The sequence below is a fragment of the Somniosus microcephalus genome, chromosome 19, assembly GCF_052327205.1.
Source record: "Somniosus microcephalus isolate GS21.2 chromosome 19, FLI_Smic_1.0, whole genome shotgun sequence".
Lineage (NCBI taxonomy): Eukaryota > Metazoa > Chordata > Chondrichthyes > Squaliformes > Somniosidae > Somniosus > Somniosus microcephalus.
Genome location: NC_141005.1, coordinates 14,158,614 through 14,181,876, shown reverse-complemented (window position 1 = coordinate 14,181,876; position 23,263 = coordinate 14,158,614). Strand labels below are relative to the sequence as shown.

Here is a 23,263-nt window from a genome sequence, read left to right as displayed (position 1 = left end):
CCACATATAGTGGCAGTTTTGCAGTCTGTCCGTTCAATTTAACTGTCACCTCAATGGCGCCTCTCATGGCCACAGGTTCGCCGGTATACGTCTTTAGCACAATGTTTGTTGGCTGAAGGGTAAGATGCTTTAGCATTTTGTTGTAGACAGTGTCTGAAACAAGGGACACAGCCGCGCCTGTGTCCACCTCCATCCGCACTGATTGTCCCTCCACCAGTGGTAACACCCAGTAGCCATTTGAACCACCTGCAACCGTCAGTATGTGCACCTCTTCCTCCTCAGAGGTGTCGCTCCCCTCTGTTTTGCTTGTTCCATCATACTGCACTGAATGAACACTCTTTTTCCTCTCTTGTCCAAATACAGACATTTTGCTTTCATGCTTCCCAGCTCGCTCTGTTCTTTCTTTACCTCTACAGGCGCGTTCAATGTGACCCTTTTTGCCACAATTTCGGCATTCCAGCTCCGTACACCAGCAGTCATTAGCGTGATGGCCCGTTTTCCCACAACGGTAACATGTGCCGTTCTGCACACCTTTAGGCTCAGACGACACCTTGTGAACTCTCCCTGTTGAGCTCAACTGGTGAGCCTCCTTTTCCGCCATCTCCATGGAGACACTAACCTCAATGGCCTTTTCAAGAGTAAGGTTGTCCTCAGTAAGAAGGCGCTTCTGTGTGGCTGCACTTAGCAGACCACACACAAGTCTGTCTCTAATGGTATCATTCAGCACCTCCTTGAACTCGCAGTGTTCTGACAACCTTTTTAAAGCAGCAATAAACATCGTCACTGATTCCCCCTCCTCTTGATTCCGTTTGTGAAATCTAAATCTCTCAGCAATAACCAGAGGTTTTGGTGAAAAATGTGCTCCAAGAATTTCAACTAGTTGCTTATATGTTTTAGTTCCTGGCTTATCTGGCTGCACAAGGCTGTGAAGTAAATTGAATGTCTTCGGCCCCATTACACTCAAAAAGGCAGGCATGACCTTTTCGTTTGCCACCGCATTCGCCAATACAAAATAGTCAAAACGTTCCGTATAAGCGCTCCATTGCTCCACATTTTCATCAAAATCACCGATGTTTCCTAATATAGTAGCTATCTCACGTTTCAAATTAAAATTTCTGTTTCCTCACTGCACCCGTAACGTTAATGTGATGCTGCAATCTCTGTTCCGAGTGTTTTGTAGTCGAAAAAAAGAAAGTTCCCACAACGCAGATTCATCCGATCCTCGTCGCCACTTTGTTGTGTCGGTACCTTTCTACCTAGACACAATTAGAACTCAGAACCCAGAGATTCAAACATGAAGTGCTTTATTCAGGAAGGAAAGGAAAGTTCTGGAGAGTTCCGAACAAAGAGAGCTAAACTCAACCAAGAGAACACCCAACCATGTATCTGCTGTGACAGCGCCACCACAGGTGGGAGGAGAACACACAATACATAACACAATGCTGATGGTATAGATGACAGGTGAAGTAGAGATGACAGAAGCGATCTGTCAATGGTGGGAGAGGTAATGAGGTCAGATTGGATGGAGACTAGTGATTAAGGGAACATTTCTCAATCAGCTGGGAGCTTTGACTTGACATTTGACATTTGAAGCTGTCAACTCATCAGCTGATTCAATGGCCAATGACCTCCATCCTCAGCTTCACAGAGGAGGTCTAGGCACAGTGGGAAACCGGTGGGCGACCTGTCAAATCCAAAACGCTGGGGAAAAAAGCATTGTTAAGTGGCTGTAAGCAAGCCACTAATGATTTTAATTGCCTCCCCTGTCGTTGCGTGTCGGGTCTGCTCAGCGCTGACAGACCCGACAGTTGGTATAGTCATGTGGCGGCGGGTTGACAGTGGGGTCCCGACTCGCTGGGGAAAAACAAACACTTTCCCACCCGATTGAGCCCGCTGACCGCCCCCCACCCCCGCAGAATTCCCCCCGTTAACTCTGTTTCTCTCTCCACAGAGGCTGAGTATTTCCAGCATTTTCTTTTTTATTTCAGACTTCCAGCATCCGCAGTATTTTTGCTATTGACAGAGTTTTGTTAGGCAAGAGTATTAAAGGTTGCGGAACCAAGGAGTTAAGATGCAGATCAGGCATGATCTCGCTGAAGGGTGGAACAGGCTCGAGGGGCTGAATGGCCTCCTCCTGTTCCTAATGCTCCTATCTTCAAGTTCTGATGTCGGATCACCGACCTGAAACGTTAACTCTTGATTCTCCCTCCACAGACGCTGCCTGACCTGCGGAGTCTTTCTCCGGCATTTTTTTATTGCAGACTTTCAGCGTCCGCGGTGTTTCGCCTTTTGATTAATTTGGATAGTTTCAGGGTGGGGGGGGGGGAACCTGCTGTTGAAGTGACAGGGGCCAAAGTTGTCGCCCTTTGCTGGGACTGCTTGGGAACAGGTGTACCGACAGAGTCAATAGAACTTGTTTTCTTTCAACAACCAAAAAAGGCTCTCGCTGTCACGGAGCTAGCAGGGAATGCCTCAGCAGGATGGATGTAACATAATAGGATAAACTCTTTGGCATATGCCGTGAAACATGTTGTACATTTCCGGCGCTCAACAAACCTCGGGGAAAGTTAAGCTTTCATCTGTTTCGCACTGTTTCCTTTTCCCCCTCAATCTCAGGAGCCCAGTAAGAGGGCGAAGCTTTTAATGCAGATTGACTGACAAACTTGGCTACGATTACAGGTTTTGATGACTTTGAAGGATCTGCTCACAGTGAGTGGCTCAGCAGCTCAGCCCGGCCCTTGTATTTTCCAGAGTCAAGGACCAGAAACATTACAGAGTCGATGTTATCGAAATCTGAGCTTCCGCTGAGGATCTTTATCCACTGGGAAAGCAGATTGGGAATTCGAGGCGCTGGGATCAACTGGTCCCCAAAGGATATTTCTATACTTTTAAAAATTCATTCCCGGGATGTGGGCGTCGCTGGCAAGGCCAGTATTTATTGCCCATCCCTAATTGCCCTCGAGAAGGTGCTGGTGAGCTGCCTTCTTGAACCGCTGCAGTCCGTGTGGTGAAGGTACTCCCACAGTGCTGTTAGGGAGGAAGTTCCAGGATTTTGACCCAGCGACGATGAAGGAACGGCCGATATATTTCCAAGTCAGGATGGTGTGTGACTTGGAGGGGAATTTGGAGGTGATGGTGTTCCCATGCGCCTGCTGCCCTTGTCCTTCTAGGTGGAAGAGGTCGCGGGTTGCTGCGGTGCATCTTGTAGATGGTACTTTAATGAACGGAAAATCCTACAAGGCTCATTGACCTTTGCACCCAAATTCCCGATACACAACACTCGACAGATAAAGATTCCCACCGGAAGCATGAATTCATGCAATCTGCCCTTGCGCATACTTTATATTGTCTACCATGTGATAAAGAAAGCACGGTTTGCTGGCACACTCCATCTACAGGCCAGGAGGTGCCAGGGTTGGATCCTCAGTCAGTTAATCCTAGCTAGGGGCTGTAGTTGAGGACGCTAAAATTGGTCTCAGCACCCCTGCACTAGGAAAGGGGGGTGGGGGTGGGTGAGGAAATCAGCCAAGATTCCTGCTATCCAGTGACCCGTGCTGGAAAGTGCGAATGTGTAGATTTTGGGCCTTTGTTGCGATGCCCACACAATTGAATAGTCTGCCAGCACTCAATGAGTTAGAAGGTTGTGGGTTCGAGTCCCACTCCAGAGACTTGAGCACAAAAATCTAGGCTGACACTCCAGTGCAGTGCTGAGGGAGTGCTGCACTGTCGGAGGTGACGTTTTTCAGATGAGATGTTAAACCGAGGCCCCATCTGCTCTCAGGTGGATGTAAAATATCCCATGGCACTATTTCGAAGAAGAGCAGGGGAGTTATCTCCGGTGTTCTGGGGCCAATATTTATTCCTCAATCAACACCTAAAACAGATTATCTGGTCATTATCACATTGCTGTTTGAGGGAGCTTCCAATCTGAATGTTTACATGGGAAGTTTCAGTGTAAAATTTTGACATAAAAGCGTGATCAAAAGTCATGATCAGAAAGAAAGACTTGCATTTCTATAGCACCTTTCACAACCACCGGACGTCCCAAAGCGCTTTACAGCCAATGAAGTACTTTTGAAGTGTAGTCACTGTTGTAATGTAGGAAACGTGGCAGCCAACTGCGCACAGCAAGCTCCCACAAACAGCAATGTGATAATGACCAGATAATCTGTTTTAGTGATGTTGATTGAGGGATAAATATTGGCCAGGACTCAGGGATATCTCCCCTGTTCTTCTTCAAAATAGTGCTGTGGAATCTTTTACATCTACCTGAGAGAGCAGACGGGGCCTCAGTTTAATCGGAAAGACGGCACCTCCGACAGTGCAGCACTCCCTCACCACTGCACTGGAGTGTCAGCCTAGATTATGTGCTCAAGTCTCTGGAGTGGGCCTTAAACCTTCTGACTCAGAGGCAAAGGGTGCTACCCACTGAGCCACGGCTAATAGTAATTTGGACAGGAAGTGTGCACTTTAATAAGATTTTTAATTTTTTTTGTATATACTTATTATATAAAGAGTGAGAAAGAAATATATGGAGAGAGAGACAAATAGAGAGTGAGAGGAAAAGAGAGAGGGAGAGATATAGAGAGAGAAATCAGCTGCTCGTTACTCTTAAGAAGAGTTTGATTGTGGTCTACCAGAAATAGAGTAACATGCCTTTGACGTAGCTTTGAAGACATATCAACAATGGGTAGATGAGCAACTACTCTCCTCTGAACACAGCCTTCTGTCCAGTTGTGCAAAGGACCAGAACGAACAGCAGCACAATTGGGACAACGTAATCAGCAAAGCCTCCTGGACTGACGACGTTAGTTTATCACCACACTGCAGGACAAGGCAACTCCTACAAACCAAGGCCCCTGATGACACCATCGTCTGAACGGTAATATTATTCTTTTTTTCTTTAAAAACAAAACGAAAGCTAAAGAGTTTTTTCCCCCCCCCCCAACAATTTAACAGACAAATGTGAAGGTGCAATTGCTGCCGGTAGTCAGGAAAGACCCCAGTTAGTTGTCTCTTCAACAGCCAGAGCAGAACAGCAAAATATTAAAAGCTTTATTACCTTGGCTTCTGCTTCTTTGCCATCATATGAGGCCTCTTCCACGGATCTTTGAAGTTCCTTTTGTACGAGTCCGGCAAAATCTTAGCCACCTCTGTAAAGAGATTTAAGTTCAGAATGTGCCAGGTGTTTGTTGCACCTCACTTTAAACCTGTTATAGGAAACTTTCGATTTACCAGCACCTAAATAACCGGAAATCTCAGTTAACCGGCAAAATTCAGGAGTAGGTTCAGGTAAGTTTTATTACTTGCCTTCCTCGATCTGTTGCTGTGCAAGGGTGTGGCTGCAGCTGTTGCTAAGCTACAGAGACACTTGGAACTTGTGGCCATTGTTCTGAACCTGTTGCTAAGCAACAGGGTTTGTTGCTTTATACGGAGCTCTCAGCTCCGTATCTTTTACTATAGCTTTCGGTTATCCAGAATTTTTGATGAACCGGCACCACGTCGGTCCCGTCGGTGCCGGATAAAAAAAAGTTTCCTGTAGTCACCTTCAATGATTCTAAAGAACAGAACTTCTCTATCACTCTGAAAACCAAGGTACGCAAACCTTGCCATGGAGGGAGTGCAGCGAAGATTCACCAGACTGATACCTGGGATGGCAGGAATGACGTATGAGGAGGGATTGGGTCGATTGGGCTTATATTCGCTAGAGTTTAGAAGAATGAGAGGGGATCTCATTGAAACTTATAACATTCTAACAGGGCTAGACAGACTAGATGCAGGAAGGATGTTCCCGATGGCGGGGGAGTCCAGAACCAGGGGTCACAGTCTAAAGATAAGGGGTAAGCCATTTAGGACTGAGATGAGGAGGAATTTCTTCACCCAGAGAGTGGTGAACCGGTGGAATTCTCTACCACAGAAGGCAGTTGAGGCCAATTCATTAAATATATTCAAGAAGGAGTTAGATATATTTCTTAAGGCTAAAGGGATCAAGGGATATGGGGAGAAAGCAGGGACAGGGTACTGAATTTGGATGATCAGCCATGATATTAAATGGCGGAGCAGGCTCGAGGGGCCGAATGGCCTACTCCTGCACCTGTCTTCTATGTTTCTATGTTTCAGAAACCTCAGGACATCCCAAAGCGCTTCACAGCCCATGAATTACTTTTTGAAGCGGAGTCACTGTTGTGAGGTAGGAAACGCGGCAGACAATTTGCGCACAGCAAGCTCCCACAAACAGCAACGAGATGAATGGCCAAGTAATCTGTGTTGGTTGAGGAATAAATATCGGCCAGGACACTGGGGAGAAATCCCCAGCTCTTCTTCGAAATAGTGTCGTGGGATCTTTTACATCCACGCACTGCTATTCACATGGGTTTTGTCGTTAATGTGCGTAGGACAAACCCCCCGCCTTCTATTCACTTCTGGAACGATTAGTAGGGTGAGATTATGAGGACAGGTTACATAGACTAGGTTCGTAATCCCTCGAGTATAGAAGATTAAGGGGTGATCTAATCGAGGTGTTGAAGATGATTAAAGGAGTTGATAGGGTAGACAGAGAAAAACAATTTCCTCTGGTGGGGGGATGTCCAGAACAAGGGGGCAGAACCTTAAAATTAGAGCCAGGCCGTTCAGGGGTGATGTCAGGAAACACGTCTTCACACAAAGGGTGGTGGAAATCTGGAACTCTCTCCCCCAAAAAGCTGTTGAGGTTGGGGGTCAATTGATAGATTGTTGTTGGGTAAGGGTATTAAGGGTTAGGGAACCAAGGCGGGGAGATGAAGTTAAGCTACAGATCAGCCGTGATCTCATTGAATGGCGGTACAGGCTCGAGGGGCTGAATGGCCTCCTCCTGTTCCTCTGTTCTTATGTTTCCAACTGTGGCTCAGAGGAGGATCTGCTCCCAGGCCTCCTTCAGTGCCACCCTGAACCAGCCACTAGAGTTTAGTAGCTACTCCAGGACCCGGAGAGCTTTCTTTGGGGTTAAAGAATGTCTGCTTATTCGGGACACTGGAGCGGGGGCAGTAGAACTCCTTCATCAGTGAGTCAGCAGCCTGGAATTCCCTAATCTAACACCACTGTGGGAGCAGCATTCCCCACAGGGCCTGCAGCGGTTCAGGGAGAAGGCCCACCACTACCATCTTCTGAGGGGCAACTAGGGATGGGCAATAAATGCTGGACCTTTCCAGCTGCTCCCATTTGCCAAAAACAGGCAGCGGTGATAGTATCAAGCAGTTCTAGGTCAATGATACTGGGTGGCCTGCTAGTGGTGGTGTCCAGGGAGAGTAGAAATACTCGGGCACGGGCCCAGCTTGTGCAGGTCATTCTTTAACAGGAACTAGTGAAGGACACAACTAGATCTCCATGTTGAAAAACAGTTGATTAAAGCCTTGTTTAATACTCCGGCCAAGTGCCTAGTAGTTTTCTTACGTCAAGGGTAGTCCTCCTAACAGGCGAGGGGCCTCGCTCCCTGCCAGCGGGCATTGGAGAAGCCGAGAGCTCATCCATTGATCTCCCGACGTGTGCTTGCGGCTGTGAGGTACCTCTCTGCGTGCAAGGACACAGACTCAGTGCCTCCTCTGGGAGTGTTTTGTGGCGGGGGGGTTCACGTCAGTAGGGGGTCTGGCTGGAATTGTCCAAACGAATTTCACTTTCTTTCATCAGCCCTGGCTGCATCTGTAGACAGGTCCAGAAACCCAAGTCCCTCCCAGACCCCAATGTATGGGGTTAATAGGGCGGTCTCCATGAGGTGAATAAGCTGGTCTCTATGGGGTTAACATGTTCTCTTTATGCGGGCAGACTTTAGACAGGATCGCTGGGGTACATTTCTAATCTCGTGTACATCTGTTAATCGGTATCACAAACTCTGCCAGTGAGCTGAAAGCAGTGCTCACTACATTAAAGGTCTAGTACGATAGCAAAATACTGCGGATGCTGGAAATCCGAAATAACAACAGAAGACGCTGGAAAAACTCAGCAGGCCAGGCAACATCCGTGGAGAGAGAAACAGAGTTAACGTTTCAGGTCGAAACAATCTGAAGAAGGGTTTCAACCCGAAACGTTGACTCTATTTCTCTCTCCACGGATGTTGCCTGGCCTGCTGAGTTTTTCCAGCGCCTTCTGTTGTTATTAAAGGTCTAACGTTGGGCAGAATACAGTACTGTACCTTTAACCGAGTGACATCGGTCAGGGTGGTGTCCATAGCAACCCCGTCGTTGCTTCAAATCGGGACACGGTGTTCCTCCATTTCTGGGTGGGATGGTGACGACCCGGCCCCTGTCTCGGCTCCCTATGCCACACCGTGAGCTGCATTCAGTCCAGTGGCCCCAGGGACCCACTGTGCAGTCGATAGCTAGGGTAGGTAAAAAGAAAGACCAGCATTTATATAGCGCCTTTCATGACCACCGGACGTCCCAACGCGCTTTACAGCCAATGAAGTACTTTTTTTTGAAGTGGAGTCCCTGTCATAATGTGGGGAAACACGACAGCCAATTTGCGCACAGCAAGCTCCCACAAACAGCAATGTGATAATGAGCATATAATCTGTTTTTAGTTATGTTGGTTGAGGGATAAATATTGACCAGGTAGGTAGGAAAAAGGCAGCGATCAGGTCATTGGTCTTACAGTAAACAGTCTTCATTTTTTTGACGGTACTTTCTCCCCTTCCTTGTGTCTCCCACACTCCGCTCCCCCCCAGTTACGAGAGCAGGTGGGAAGGGGCAATCCGTCCACAGGCTGCAACGCACAGGAGACTGGGCCACCCTCCCTCCTCATTCTCCTCCACTTCCCCTTCTCGCTGCGCTGGGCACCTTTCCATAACTGTACGGCTGGATTCAATAACCTAACATATCAGTCATCTCAAGTGGAGCTCCCCATGTGCGGCCGTTGACTGTTGCTGGTCAGTCAACAACAACATCTTGCATTTATATAGCGCCTTTAACGTAGTAAAACGTCCCAAGGCGCTTCACAGGGGCATTATCGGCCAACATTTTGACATCAATCCCCACATAAAGATGTGCGGGTTAGGTTGATTGGCCATGATAAAAATTGACCCTTAGTGTTAGGGGGGATTAAATACGTGGGGTTACGGGGTTACGGGGATAGGGCTTGGGTGGGATGGCTGTCGGTGTAGGGACCGGGTGCTAGGGTTTGGATGATCAGCCATGATCTCGTTGAATGGCGGAGCAGGCTCGAAGGGCTGAATGGCCTACTCCTGCTCCTATCTTCTATGTTTCTATAAGGAGATATTAGGACAGGTGACCAAAAGCTTGGTCAGAGAGGTCGGTTTTAAGGAGCGTGTTAAAGGAGGAACGAGAGGCAGAGATGCGGACAGGTTAAGGCAGGGCCGAGACAGCTGAAGGCACGGCCACCAATGGTGAAGCGATGATAATCGGGGATGCACTAGAGCCCAGAATTGGAGGAGCGCAGAGATCTTGGAGAGTTGTAGGGCTGGAGGAGGTTACAGAGATAGGGAGGGGCGAGGCCATGGAGCGAATTGAAAAGAAGGATGTGACTTTTAAAATCGAGGTGTTGCTGGACCGGGAGCCAATGTAGCTCTAAGAGGAGAGGGGGATGATGGGTTTGGAAATTTGTAACACTCTCCCCCAAAAGGCTATGGATGCTGGGAGACAATTGGAGCTTTCAAGACTGAGATGGATAGATTTTTGTTGGGGAAGGGTATCAAGGGATATGGAGCAAAGGCGGGCAAATGGAGTCGAGGTACAGATCAGCCATGATCTAATTGAATTGTGGAGCAGGTTCAAGGGGCTGAATGGCCTCCTCCTGTTCCTAATGTTGCTGTGAATGAGCTGAACTCAGTTGGGTCGATGGTTGGAGTGGTACAACTGGCCTCAACGCTCCTGAGCTAATGCAGGGGTTGGGGGCAGGGGGGTTCTGGGAAAAAAAAAACAAATCCACCAGGGCCTCTGCTCCCGACTGCTGTCCCAGTGAGTCCTGTGTGTGCAGATATCCGGCGAGCAAGGCATTCCACGGTTGAATAGCCCGCTGACACCAGGCTAGCACAGGAAGAATGGTCTCTTGGGCGGGGTGTTGGAGGGCCAGGGCAACGCCTGTAGAACTGCACCCAGGTATCAGCCAGCGACTGCAAGGGACAAGGGCAGGGAACAGGAGGAGGCAAAAAAAAATCAGAAAGAACCCAGAGACAACATTTTTTTAAACACTGATTTGTTGTGATCTGGAATGCACGGCCTGAAAGAATGATGGAAGCAGATTCAATCACAGCATTCAAAAGGGAATCGGATAACTACTTGAAGGGAAAAATTAACAGGTCTATGGGGAACGAGCAGGGGAGTGGGACTACAGGAAACTCTTTTTTACCCGGCACCGACGGGACCGGCGTGGTGCCGGTTTATCAAAAAGTCCGGATTACAGAGAGGTATAGTAAAAGGTACGAGAGCCCCGTACACGGCCACAGATCCAGGCGTCCCTGTTGCATAGCAACAGTTGCAGGAACCCCAGCCACAGACCAAGCATCCCTGTTGCATAGCAACAGGTGCAGGAACCCCGGTTACACGGCCAGAGATCCAGGAACGGCCACTAATATGAAGTAAAACTTATCTGAACCTACTCCTGAATTTTGCCGGTTAACAGAGATTTCTGGTTATTTAGGTGCCGGTAAATCGAGTTTCCTGTAATTGGATAGCTCTACCAATGAGCCGGCACAGGCATGATGGGCCGAATGGAGTTTAGAAGAATGAGAGGCGATTTCATTGAAACATACAAGATTCTGAGGGGGATTGACAGGGTAGATGCTGAGAGGTTGTTTCCCCCTGGCTGGAGAGTCTAGAATCAGGGGTCACAGTCTCAGGATAAGGGGTCGGCCATTTAGGACTGAGATGAGGAAGAATTTCTTCACTCAGAGGGTTGTGAATCTTTGGAATTCTCTGCCCCAGAGGGCTGTGGATGATGAATCGTTGAGTATATTCAAGGCTGAGATCGATAGACTTTTGGACTCTAGGGGAATCAAAGGATATGGAGATCAGGCAGGAAAGTGGAGTTGACGTCGATGATCAGCCGTGATCTCATTGAATGGCGGAGCAGGCTCGAGGGGCCGTATGGCCAACTCCTGCTCTTACTTCTTATGTTCTTATGTATCATTCTGTGATTCTAAAAGAAAAGGAGAGAGGAGCAATAAACCAAAGGGTTTATAATAAACCTTAGTTGCTCAAGCCAATGGCTGGGCAGAGGGCAGCGTTGGTGGAGGCTTGGAAACAAGCTTATTCTATTGGTCAGGGGGTGGAGTGCAGCTCAGGAAATGGTGCTGTGCAGTGCAGCCGCCCACTGGGGGAGAAATTGGGCGGAGCCGCAAACGGGGCGCCAAGCTCGCCTGGGCGCCGGATTTAGCGCTGCGATCGGAGCAGTAGCGACCACCGGAAATTCAGCTTGAGCGCCCCAAGAGGGACACTGGGCGAGGCTTGAGGCGCTCCACGTCCCTCTTAGGGCGCTGAAACTGAATATTGCAGCGCAACGTGCCGCAGCGCCACACGCTGCGGCACGGCGCGCTGCGGTACGGCAGGCCTTCCTCCCATTCTTAAGGGGGAGGGGCCTGCACCAGCGCGATGAGCGATCGCGAGTGCCGGCAAAAGAGCCCGGCACCAAGGAGAAGTGCCGGGCTCTCGGAAAACAGCCGGCAATGCCGCGGGGGGAGAACAGGAGGCCGGGGACGGAGGTGCTGGCAGGCGGCCGCCGAAAAAAACGACCGCCCCGCACCTCCACCTTAATTTGCGCCACTGCGCCACAGGTAGGCCCCGTGAACCGGGCGCGATTAGCGAGCGGCGCTACAGAGGCGGTCGCTGCCAAATATTGCGATCGGGCCAGTAGCGGGGCGCTGCGCACACCGATGACGTCATCGGTGGCGGCGCAGCGCAGCGCAACAGGCTAACGCTGCCATTAGCGCCCCAGCTAAATATCGCGGGAGGCGTGGCCAGTGGCGCTAAAGCCACTGAGTGCCCTCTTTAGGCGCTAACTGGTGGCGCAGCCCACCGAATTTCTCCCCCACTGACACTAACAGCCAACACGCAGTTAGAACAAAACAACTTTCATTCCCACTTTGTGGCCTGCGGAATGAAGCCAAAGCGTCCCGCACTTGGCTCCAATCCCGCGGGAACTGGGCGGCGAACCCGTTAATCTCCAGGAAAAAAAAACCCAGCAAAACCTGGTGGTTGGGAAAAAGCGTAAAATAATGACGGTTACATCCCTAACAGGCATCCCCTTGTGACATTCCATTCCCAGGGTCGAGGAGCTTGTAACAGTATCCCACCCTCTCAGTAAGGACCCAGCTGTGGATCAGTGTTAACTGTGGGACAGTGCTCAAAGCCTCCAAGGCACGAAATAATCGTTCAATAGTTTCAGCTTGCTGGGGGATCTCTTCATTAACTTCAGCAACGCTCATACCGTGGTTACAGTAGTAAAAAGCTAGTTAGGAAACTCTCGATTTACCGGCACCTAAATAACCGGAAATCTCTATTAACCGGCAAAATTCAGGAGTAGGTTCAGGTAAGTTTTACTTCATATTAGTGGCCGTTCCTGGCTCTGTGGCCGTGTAACCAGGGTTCCTGCACCTGTTGCTATGCAACAGGGACGCCTGGATCTGTGGCCGTGTACGGGGCTCTTGTACCTTTTACTATACCTCTCTGTAATCCGGACTTTTTGATAAACCGGCACCACGCCGGTCCCGGATAAAAAAGAGTTTCCTGTAGTTTTAAAGCAGACTAACTTGAGCTAGTGACTGATCGATGTTTTGGTACAGCGATGAGAACCACGTTTTTTTAAATTTTAGACAACGATTGCCTCACTTCAGGACTATCACTGTGACTATACCGAGACCTGGTTATATTTATATTGTGCCTTTCACGTTTATAACTAAGCAAAAAAAAATAAAGACTTGCATTTCTATAGCGCCTTTCACGACCTCCGTACGTCTCAAAGTGCTTTACTGCCAATGAAGTACTTTTTGAAGTGTAGTCACTGTTGTAATAGAAACATATCAATAGGAGCAGGAGTAGGCCATTCGGCCCCTCGAGCCTGCTCTGTCATTTAATGAGATCATGGCTGATCATTCAAATTCAGTACCCTATCCCTGCCTTCTCCCCATATCCCTTGATCCCTTTAGCCTTAAGAAATATATCTATCTCCTTCTTGAATATATTTAATGACTTGGCCTCAACTGCCTTGTGTGGTAGAGAATTCCACAGGTTCACCACTCTCTGGGTGAAGAAATTCCTCCTCATCTCAGTCCTAAATGGCTTGCCCCTTATCCTTAGACTGTGACCCCTGGTTTTGGACTCTCCGCCATCAGGAACATCCTTCCTGCATCTAGTCTGTCTAGTCCTGTTAGAATTTTATAAGTTTCAATGAGATCCCCTCTCATTCTTCTAAACTCCAGCGAGTATAAGCCCAATCGACCCAATCTCTCCTCATACGTCATTCCTGCCATCCCAGGTATCAGTCTGGTGAATCTTCGCTGCACTCACTCCATGGCAAAAACTCCTTCCTCAGATAAGGCGACCAAAACTGCACATAATAATCAAGGTGTTGTCTCACCAAGGCCCTGTACAACTGCAGCAAGACACCCTTGTTCCTGTACTCAAACCCTCTCGCTACGAAGGCCAACATACCATTTGCCTTCTTAACCACCTGCTGCACCTGCATGCTTACCTTCAGCAACTGGTGCACAAGGACACCCAGGTCTCGTTGCACTTCCCCTTCTCCCAATCTATTGCCGTTCAGTATCTGCCTTCCTGTTTTTGCCACCAAAGTGGATAACCTCGCATTTATCCACATTATACTGCATCTGCCATGCATCTACCCAATCACCCAACCTGTCCAAATCATACTGGATGCACCATGAACCCACCCAACTCCCTCAATCCCCCATAGAATTACCCGGTATGTACAGCACAGAAAAGGCCATTTGACCCAACTGGTCCATGCCGGCCCACTTTTCGCAGATGGGACGTGTTTCAGGCCTTCGCTTGCACTGTTTCTGCAGCCAATGCTGTTCCGGGGTGGGGTTGAATTGCCTCATAACATCACATGCGGCCTCTTCTGCACATGCACCATTTGTGCACGGCGTTTAAAGGAAACCTCTCCACCTCAGTCTTTTTTCCTTTAAGACGCTCCTTAAAACTTACCTCTTTGACCAAGCTTTTTGGTCGCCTGTGCTAACGTCTCCTTCTGTGGCTCGGTGTCTGTTTTTGTCTGATAATCGCTCTTGTGAAACGTCTTCGGATGTTTTACTACATTAAAGGTTTTTTTAAATTCGCTTATGGGATGTGGGCGTCGCTGGCAAAGCCAGCATTTATTGCCCATCCCTAGTTGCCCTCGAGAAGGTGGTGGTGAGCCGCCTTCTTGAACCGCTGCAGTCCGTGTAGTGAAGGTGTTCCCACAGTGCTGTTAGGGAGGGAGTTCCAGGATTTTGACCCAGCGACGATGAAGGATCGGCGATATACTTCTAAGTCAGGATGGTGTGTGACTTGGAGGGGAATTTGGAGGTGGTGGTGTTCCCATGCACCTGCTGCCCTTGTCCTTCTAGGTGGAAGAGGTCGTGGGTTTGGGAGGTGCTGCCGAAGAATCCTTGGTGAGTTGCTGCAGTACATCTTGTAGATGGTACACACTGCAGCCACGGTGCGCCAGTGGTGGAGGGAGTGAATGTTTGAGGTGGTGGAAGAGGTGCCAATCAAGTGGGCTGCTTTGCCCTGGATGGTGTCGAGCTTCTTGAGTGTTGTTGGAGCTGCACTCATCCAGGCAAGTGGAGTGTATTCCATCACACTCCTTACTTGTGCCTTATAGATGGTGGAAAGGCTTTGGGGAGTTAGTAGGTGAGACACTCGCCGCAGAATACCCAGCCTCTGACCTGCTTTTGTTGCCACAGTATTTATGTGGCTGGTCCAGTTAAGTTTCTGGTCAATGGTGACCCCCAGGATGTTGATGGTGGGGGATTCGGCGATGGTAATGCCGTTGAATGTCAAGGGGAGGTGGTTAGACGCTCGCTTGTTGGAGATAGCCATTGCCTGGCACTTCTGTGGTGCGAATGTTACCTGCCACTTATCAGCCCAAGCCTGAACGTCGTCCAGGTCTTGTTGCATGTGGGCATGGACTGCTTCATTATCTGAGGAGTTGTGAATGGCACTAAACACTGTGCAGTCATCAGCGAACATCCCCATTCCTGACCTTATGTTGGAGGGAAGGTCATTGATGAAGCAGCTGAAGTTGGGCCTAGGACACTGCCCTGAGGAACGCCTGCAGGTGCTGTATAAATGCCGGTTCTTGTTGAAATCAGCACTTGAAGCATCAATTCTACACAGAGACGAGCGAGATAGAACTGCGGCGGGTACTTGGGCTGAGAAGGGTGCGGGTTACGTACTGACTAGCACGGCTATCTTGTGGGTATTGTTACAGGTCAAGGTGCAAAACGTTTTCATTGGTACATGGCAAATCCTTTAATAAGGGAAGTAATAAAAAGCTTTGCAAAAAATCATTGCTGTAGAGTATCCAAAGGGAGCAGACTATTTCAAAGATCGTCTTAAAGGCTTTAGTGAAAAATAAAGCTGTTACAGATTCTGAAGAAATCAATAGCTCAGAAAGAATGAATGGTAAAGGAAGTGGAGGCTTTCTATAATCTTGGGAAGTCCAGAGATATGAAACAACGTTACTATCAGGAGAATAATGATCCAATAAGCTTATGGTGATGACAACTCGAATCCTTCTTAATTCAGGACATACAGCGTGTATCTTTATCTAACTGTAAACTTCAGCTCCTCCAAAGCTCTGCTGCCCGTGTCCTAACTCGCACCGAGTCCCGTGCACCCATCACCCCCTGTGCTCGCTGACCTACATTGGCTCCCCGGTCCAGCAACACCTCAAATTTAAAAAATGTCATTCTTGTTTTCAAATCCCTGCATGGCCTCGCCCCTCCCTCTCTCTGTAACCTCCTCCAGCCCTACAGCCCTCCGAGATCTCTGCGCTCCTCTAATTCTGGCCTCTTGATTATCCCCGATTTTAATCGCTCCACCATTGTGGCCGTGCCTTCAGCCGCCTGGGCCCGAAGTTCTGGATTTCCCTCCCTAAACTTCTTCGCCTCTCAACGTCTCGCTCCTCCTTTAAGATGCTCCTTAAAACATAGAAACATAGAAGATAGGAGCAGGAGTAGGCCATTCGGCCCCTCAAGCCTGCTCCGCCATTCAATGAGATCATGGCTGATCATCCAAATTCAGTACCCTGTCCCTGCCTTCTCTCCATATCCCTTTAGCCTCAAGAAATATATCTAACTCCTTCTTGAATATATTTAATGAATTGGCCTCTACTGCCTTCTGTGGTAGAGAATTCCACAGGTTCACCACTCTCTGGGTGAAGAAATTCCTCCTCATCTCTGTCCTAAATGGCTTACCCCTTATCCTTAGACTGTGACCCCTGGTTCTGGACTCCCCCGCCATCGGGAACATCCTTCCTGCATCTAGTCTGTCTAGTCCTGTTAGAATTTTATAAGTTTCAATGAGATCCCCTCTCATTCTTCTAAACTCTAGTGAGTATAAGCCCAATCGACCCAATCTCTCCTCATACGTCATTCCTGCCATCCCAGGTATCAGCCTGGTGAATCTTCGCTGCACCTACCTCTTTGACCTGTCCTAATATCTCCTTATGTGGCTCGGTGTCAAATTTTGTTTGATAATTTGAGACATTTTACTACGTTAAAGGCGCTATATAAATACAAGTTGTTGTTGTATATGCTTCTAAGTTTGAGAGGCTAAAAGGTAGCAAATACATGTGCTCAACAGATATTCGGTTCTTATTTAAATGTGTTATTTAAGAGTGTTACGGAAGGGCCAAATCACATTTTTTGGGAGGGATGGATGTGAAGGGAAGAAATAGAACCGACAGCGACATAGTGAACGAGAGATTACACTGTGTGGTTTTCAAATGGGGGGTCCAGCATGAAAGCTCTTGCAGACGTGGGTTAGAACATAAGAACATAAGAACATAAGAAATAGGAGCAGGAGTAGGCCAATCGGCCCCTCGAGCCTGCTCCGCCATTCAATAAGATCATGGCTGATCTGATCCTAACCGCCAATCTACTATCACAGAACCATCTCCTGAATCTAACAGAATTAGACACATGAAATAGGAGCAGGATCAGGCTACACGGCCCCTGGGCCCGCTCCGCTACCCACAGGGCCATGTCCGATCCGAACCTAGACTCATGTCCAAATTCCTGCCCGCTCCCTGTAACCCTTAATTCCCTTTACTTCTAGGAAACTGTCTATTTCTGTTTTAAATTTGTGTAATGATGTAGCTTCTACAGCTTTTTGGGGCAGCATATTCCATGGACCTACCGCCCTCTGAGTGAAGTAGTTCCTCCTCATCTCAGTTTTGAAAGAGCAGCCCCTTATTCTAAGACTATGCCCCCTAGTTCTAGTTTCACCCATCATCGGGAACATCCTCCCCGCATCCACCCGATCCAACCCCTTCACAATCTTATATGTTTCAATAAGATCGCCTCTCATTCTTCTGAACTCCAATGAGTAGAGTCCCAATCTACTCAACCTCTCCTCATATGTCCGGACTGACCCCCAACACAGGATCTCTCTGCCAATAGGAGGGCTGGGATTGAGCAGAGGACCAACTTTCGCGAACCCGAACGCTCAGTGCGATCAGTCACTGGGGTCAGCACGGCCTTCGCAGAAGCCCCCCAGCGTGTCAGTGTGACCGTGGATCTGTAAATGCTGATTTATGAATGATGGGAACACCACTGATAATCTTCCACCAGATTCTGAAAGAGCTTGTGTAGTCAATTTCTCTGAATCTTCGCTGAGCCACAAGTAGGATGCTGGTTTCATGGCTGGCAGCTGCCCTCCGCTACCTCGCTCCATTGACCATTCTTCGGGTGTGAGCCAAGTCGATGCGCAGCGGGCTATTCAACCATGGGGTCAATGTTACAGCCGAGCCCGATCCAGGTTTCGCCCAATTTGCAAACACTCGTGAACCAGAGGTACAACCATGTATAGAGACTGAGGGTGGGGAAAGGGGAAAGGAAGGGGGGATCACATCAGAGGTAGCGTAGTGGTAATGTGATCCAGAGACGTGAGCTCAAATCCCACCACAGCAGCTGGGGAATTTAAATTCAGTTAATTAAATAAATCTGGAATTTAAAAAAAAAGTTAGTATCAGTAATGGTGACCATGAAACTATCGGATTGTTGTAAAAACCCATCTGGTTCACGAATGTCCTTTGGGGAAGGAAATCTGCCGCCCTTACCCGACCTGGCCTATATGTGACTCCAGACCCACAGCAATGTGGTTGACTCTTAACTGCCCTCTGAAATGGCCCAGCGAGTCACTCAGTTGTCTCACCACCACCTTCTCTGGAGGCAGCATTGGTGGTACCTCTCCAGTGCTTTGAGGTGCCTGCTGTACATGGTCCATGTCTCTGAGGCATACAGCAGGGCAGGTATCGCAGCTGCCCTGTAGGCCATGCGCTTAGTGCCGTGTTTGAGGTCCTGGTCTTCAAACACTCTCTTCCTCAGGCGACCGAAGGCTGCACTGGCACACTGAAGGTGGTGTTGGACTTCGTCGTCGACGTCTGCCCTTGTTGACAGTAGGCTCCAGAGGTATGGAAAGTGGTCCACGTTGTCCAAGGCCTTGTCGTGGATTTTGATAATCGGGGGGCAGCACTGTGTGGCGGGGGCAGGTTGGTAGAGGACCTTTGTCTTACGACACCTGGGAATCCCTGGCCCAAGACCGCACAAAGTGGAGGAGAAGCATCCGGGAGGCGCCGAACACCTCGAGTCTCTTCGCGGGAGCAAGCGGAAGCCAAGCGCAGGCAGCGCAAGGAGCGCACGTCAACCCAAGCACCCCACCCACCCGCCCCTTCAACCACCGTCTGCCCCACCTGTGACAGAGACTGTAGGTCCCGCATTGGATTCATCAGTCACCTGAGAACTCATTTTTAATGTGGAAGCAAGTCATCCTCGGTTCCGAGGGACTGCCTAAGAAGGAGAAGGAGAAGACCTTCTCCAGGGCAATTAAGGATAGGCAATAAATGCTGGCCTTGCCAGCGAAGCCCATAAATGAATAATATTTTTTTTTAATTGTGGAGGACAAGAGGACGTAAGACATGCCGGAAGAATTTGGAGGGGGGCGTGCAGCCCTTGATCACCCCCTCCCCTCAAGTGGTTGTGCCCAGTACGTTCACTGTTCAGGACGGGTCAGTGGATGGCAATCGGGAGTGAGATTCCCGGCCAGTTTTATTTCCCTCTCAGAGGGCCCCTCAACTGCCCCCTTGCCTGAGAACCGCTGACTCAGCACAAACCAGGGGAGCGAGCTGCCTGTACGGGTTCCAACTCTGGGCACCGCACAGAGGTCACCGGAACAGCAACAACAGCAACAACCTGCATTTAGACAGCGCCTTTAACGTAATAAAACGTCCCAAGGTGCTTCACAGGAGCGATTATCAAACAACATTACCGAGCCATGTAAGGAGATATTAGGACAGGTGACCAAAAGCTTGGCCAAAGAGATCGGTTTTAAGGAGCCTCTTAAAGGGGGAAAGAGAGGTGCAGAGGTTTAGGGAGGCAATTCCAGAGCTTAGGGCCTAGCCAGCTGAAGGCACGGCCGCCAATGGTGGAGCGATTAAAATTGGGGATGTGCAAGAGGCCAGAATTGGAGGAGCGCAGAGACCTCGAAGCTTTGTCGGACTGGAGGAGTCTACAGAGATAGGGAGGGGCGAGGCCATGGAGGGGAATTAACATGCGGCCCTGTCCTGCCCGTTCAGAGTACGTCGCCATGCACCGCCACATGGTGGGGTGGAAATTTCCGACAGCCCTGCTTACTCTAGCCTCTGGTGTATGATCACTTTGAGAATTGGGTCAACAGTTTTGCCATTTGCCTCCCGGGTGTTGCTGGCTGCAGGGTCCTGGAGGTCAGTCTTTTATTCCTGGAGACTCCAGGGCAATCCTGGAGGGTTGGCGACCCCGAGTGTAGGTTGGTCCGCTCGATGGTTCCAGCGAGGGGCCCGGACCATTCTCGTGGTCGCACTTCAGCCGTGTAATTAGGGCGAGCTACTAGGGGGCAGAGCATCCAGCGGCTCCAACATGGAAGTGAGCTGTAAAAGGAGAGGAGGTGCATTTAGATAGCGCCGTTCACGACCTCAGTCCCAAAGCGCTTTACAGCCAACGAAGCACTTTTGAAGTGCAGTCGCTGTTGTAATGTAGGAAACCCGGCAAGGCTTACCCCTCAACCAACATTGCCCACAGGTCAATCATCGACGCGTACAAAACGAGTCCAACACAGGAGATCTCCCCAATCGTGTACCCGTGGTTGTCCTAGCAGAGAGTGTCAGCTCAGTGGGTAGCACTCTCCCCTCTGAGTCAGAAGGTCGTGGGTTCAAGTCCCACTCCAGGCACTTGAGCGCATAATCTAGGCTGACACTCCCAGTGCGGTACTGAGGGAGTGCTGCACTGTCGAGAGTGCTGTCTTTTGGATGAGACATTAAACTGAAGCCCCGTCTGCTCTCTCAGGTGGATGTAAAAGATTCTGCGGCCACTATTTCGAAGAAGAGCAGGGGAGTTCTCCCTGGTGTCCTGGGGCCAATATTTATCCCTCAATCAACATCACTAAAAAACAGATTATCTGGTCATTAACGCACTGCTGTTTGTGAGATCTTGCTGTGCGCAAATTGACTGCTGCGTTTCCTACATTACAACAGTGACTACACTTCAAAAGTAATTTGTTAGCTGTAAAACGCTTTGAGACGTCGCGAGATAGCGAAAGGCACTATAGAAATGCAAGTCTTTCTTTTCCTGAATAAACCTATCCGTGGAACTATACGACTGAAGATTGTTGAAGAGGCTGTTTGTTACAGGGAAACAACTAACATTCCCTGCCTAAAACAGTTAGTAGCTTTATCTTAAGGTTAGGACAGTGGTTGCCGCTGAAATGATCACATCTTGTGTGCTTAGAAAAAAAGGGGGGGAAACGACACAGTTAAGCTCTTTGTTTAATATTTCCTTCTCAAGCGGTGTTTGGTTTTCTCTCCCATGGGACCAGACAGCTGCACTTCCAACACAATATTAAGGACCACCTTGACACACGGGCACTTCCATTATTCAGCAGGGAGTGACACCAAACGGAGAGGGCGGGGGGGGTGTGGGGGAAGGGGATAGGATGTAGCGTGTTGGGCGGTTATGTTTCCCCTGCTGTTTTTCTCCCGACACATGCAGTGTTATTTTGTTATTCCTGACCCTTTGGCCCCGTGAAGATCAGATCAATGTCAAAGCTTTGACCAGGTTGAGCAAATGTTATGTTTCACAGGATACGGAATGGGCTATCTCGGGAGAGGAACAATCCTGGTGCTGCCTTTGGCATTTTGGCCACTTTAAAAAAAAAATCAGTTCAGAGTTTTTAAGACTGTATATTTCGTCTTCCCTGGTCTTGACCTGGTCTTACTGTCACGGGAAGGGAGGGGGGGGGGAGCCCTCCCCTCTAAGTCTGCCCTTAGAAGATGTGTGAAAGAAAGGAAGACTTGCATTTCTATAGCGCCTTTCACGACCGCTGGACGTCCCAAAGCACTTTATAGCCAATGAAGTACTTTTTGAAGTGGAGTCACGGTTGTTATGTAGGAAACGCAGCAGCCAATTTGCGCACAGCAAGCTCCCACAAACAGCAATGGGATAATGACCAGATCATCTGTTTTTTTAGTGATGTTGATTGAGGGATAAATATTGGCCGGGACACTGGGGAGAACTCCCCTGCTCTTCTTCGAAATAGTGCCTGTGGGATCTTTTACATCCACCTGAGAGAGCAGACGGGGCCTCGGTTAAACACCTCATCTGAAATACAGCACCTCTGACAATGCAGCACTCCCTTAGTGCTCTGGAGTGTTAGCCTAGATTTTTGTGCTCAAGTCTCTGGAGTGGGGATTTGAACCCACAGCCTTCTGACCCAGAGGCGAGGGTGCTACCCACTGAGCCACAGCTGACACCCCAAAAAAAGGTTGTCCATGGATGACTCTCCACCCTCCCGACTCATGGGGAAGTGCCTGGATTCTGCTTGGTGTTCACCTGTGCTGTGTAGTGGGCGCTAATCCATATCCCACTTTTCCATGACCAGGCTTTGGTACGCCAATGTGTCGCACTATCCCATTGGCTCACTGCACTGCCCTGGGGCGAGCACACGGAAATGATGGGCCGGAAAAGACCAGTTGGTTTACCAGCACAGAAGGAGGCCATTCGGCCCATCGAGCCCGTGCCAGCTCTTTGCGAGAGCACTTCAGCTAGTCCCACTCCCCCTGCCTTTCCCCCCGTAGCCCTGCAAAAAATATTCCTGGAATAGTTTGAAATAAGTAGCGTGAAAGCTCTGGAACCAGAGTCGTGATTTATGCTACAGGGTGGTCTCTCATGTTATAGCCATTTGCTTGACGAAAACAAACAGCACAAGGGTGTGAGGAATCTTGCCATGCTGTCAATGCGTGAATACTCGCTGGCCTCTTCAACACATTTCTCCGAAATAGTTTAGCAATCCGAGGTTCAAAAAAAAATCATCTATTTTTTTCAGTCTGTCAATCCACATATGTTAACATTTCGAATAGCCCCGAACAACTTTTTGACTTAAATTAGTTCCTGATCATCGGCAAAGTGACCATATTCAGAACAGATGTTTCCCATTGAATATGTTGTCACGGTCTGATTGTGTAGCTGGTTAACACTGTCCCAGAGACACAGCTCCCTGAAGCCAATTCTTTAAAAAAAAATCTGATTTACCCTACCTTCTTCTCGCTGTTCCCTTTGGGAGACAGTATGAATTAGTGGAAGGATTCACAGGCTGACTGGCCACGTTAACACTCCTTCCACCGCACAAGATAAGAGTGCACGGGTATGGGGGTAATATTTTGTCATGGATAGGGGATTGGCTAACGAACAGAAAACGGAGAGTCGGGATAAATGGGTCATTTTCCAGCTGGCAATCAGTAACTAGTGGGGTGCCACAGGGATCGGTGCTGGGGCCTCAACTATTTACAATCTACATTAATGACTTGGATGAAGGGGCCAAGTGTAATGTAGCCAAGTTTGCTGATGATACAAAGATAAGTGGGTTAGCAAGTTGTGAAGAGGATACGAAGAGTCTGCAAAGGGATATAGATAGGTGAAGTGAGTGGGCAAAAATTTGGCAGATGGAGTACAATGTGGGAAAATGTGAGGTTATCCACTTTGGAAGGAAGAATGAAAAAGCAAATTATTATTTACATGGAGTGA

At 49.0% G+C, this 23,263-nt stretch overlaps 1 protein-coding gene and 1 pseudogene across 1 annotated transcript in view; one reads left to right on the top strand and one right to left on the bottom strand.

Annotated features, from left to right (window-relative positions):
* The window catches only part of LOC147103562 (somatomedin-B and thrombospondin type-1 domain-containing protein), a 150,886-nt gene that overhangs the window by 27,924 nt on the left and 99,699 nt on the right, over positions 1-23,263 (bottom strand). The window contains exons 2-3 of the mRNA XM_086011999.1: positions 8,165-8,350; positions 5,063-5,153 (exon numbers count right to left, since the gene is read on the bottom strand). Coding sequence (XP_085868125.1) covers positions 5,063-5,153; positions 8,165-8,350 — 277 coding nt within the window. The remainder of the gene's footprint in view (positions 1-5,062; positions 5,154-8,164; positions 8,351-23,263) is intronic.
* On the top strand, positions 15,447-15,707 carry LOC147103563 (electron transfer flavoprotein regulatory factor 1 pseudogene; annotated as a pseudogene).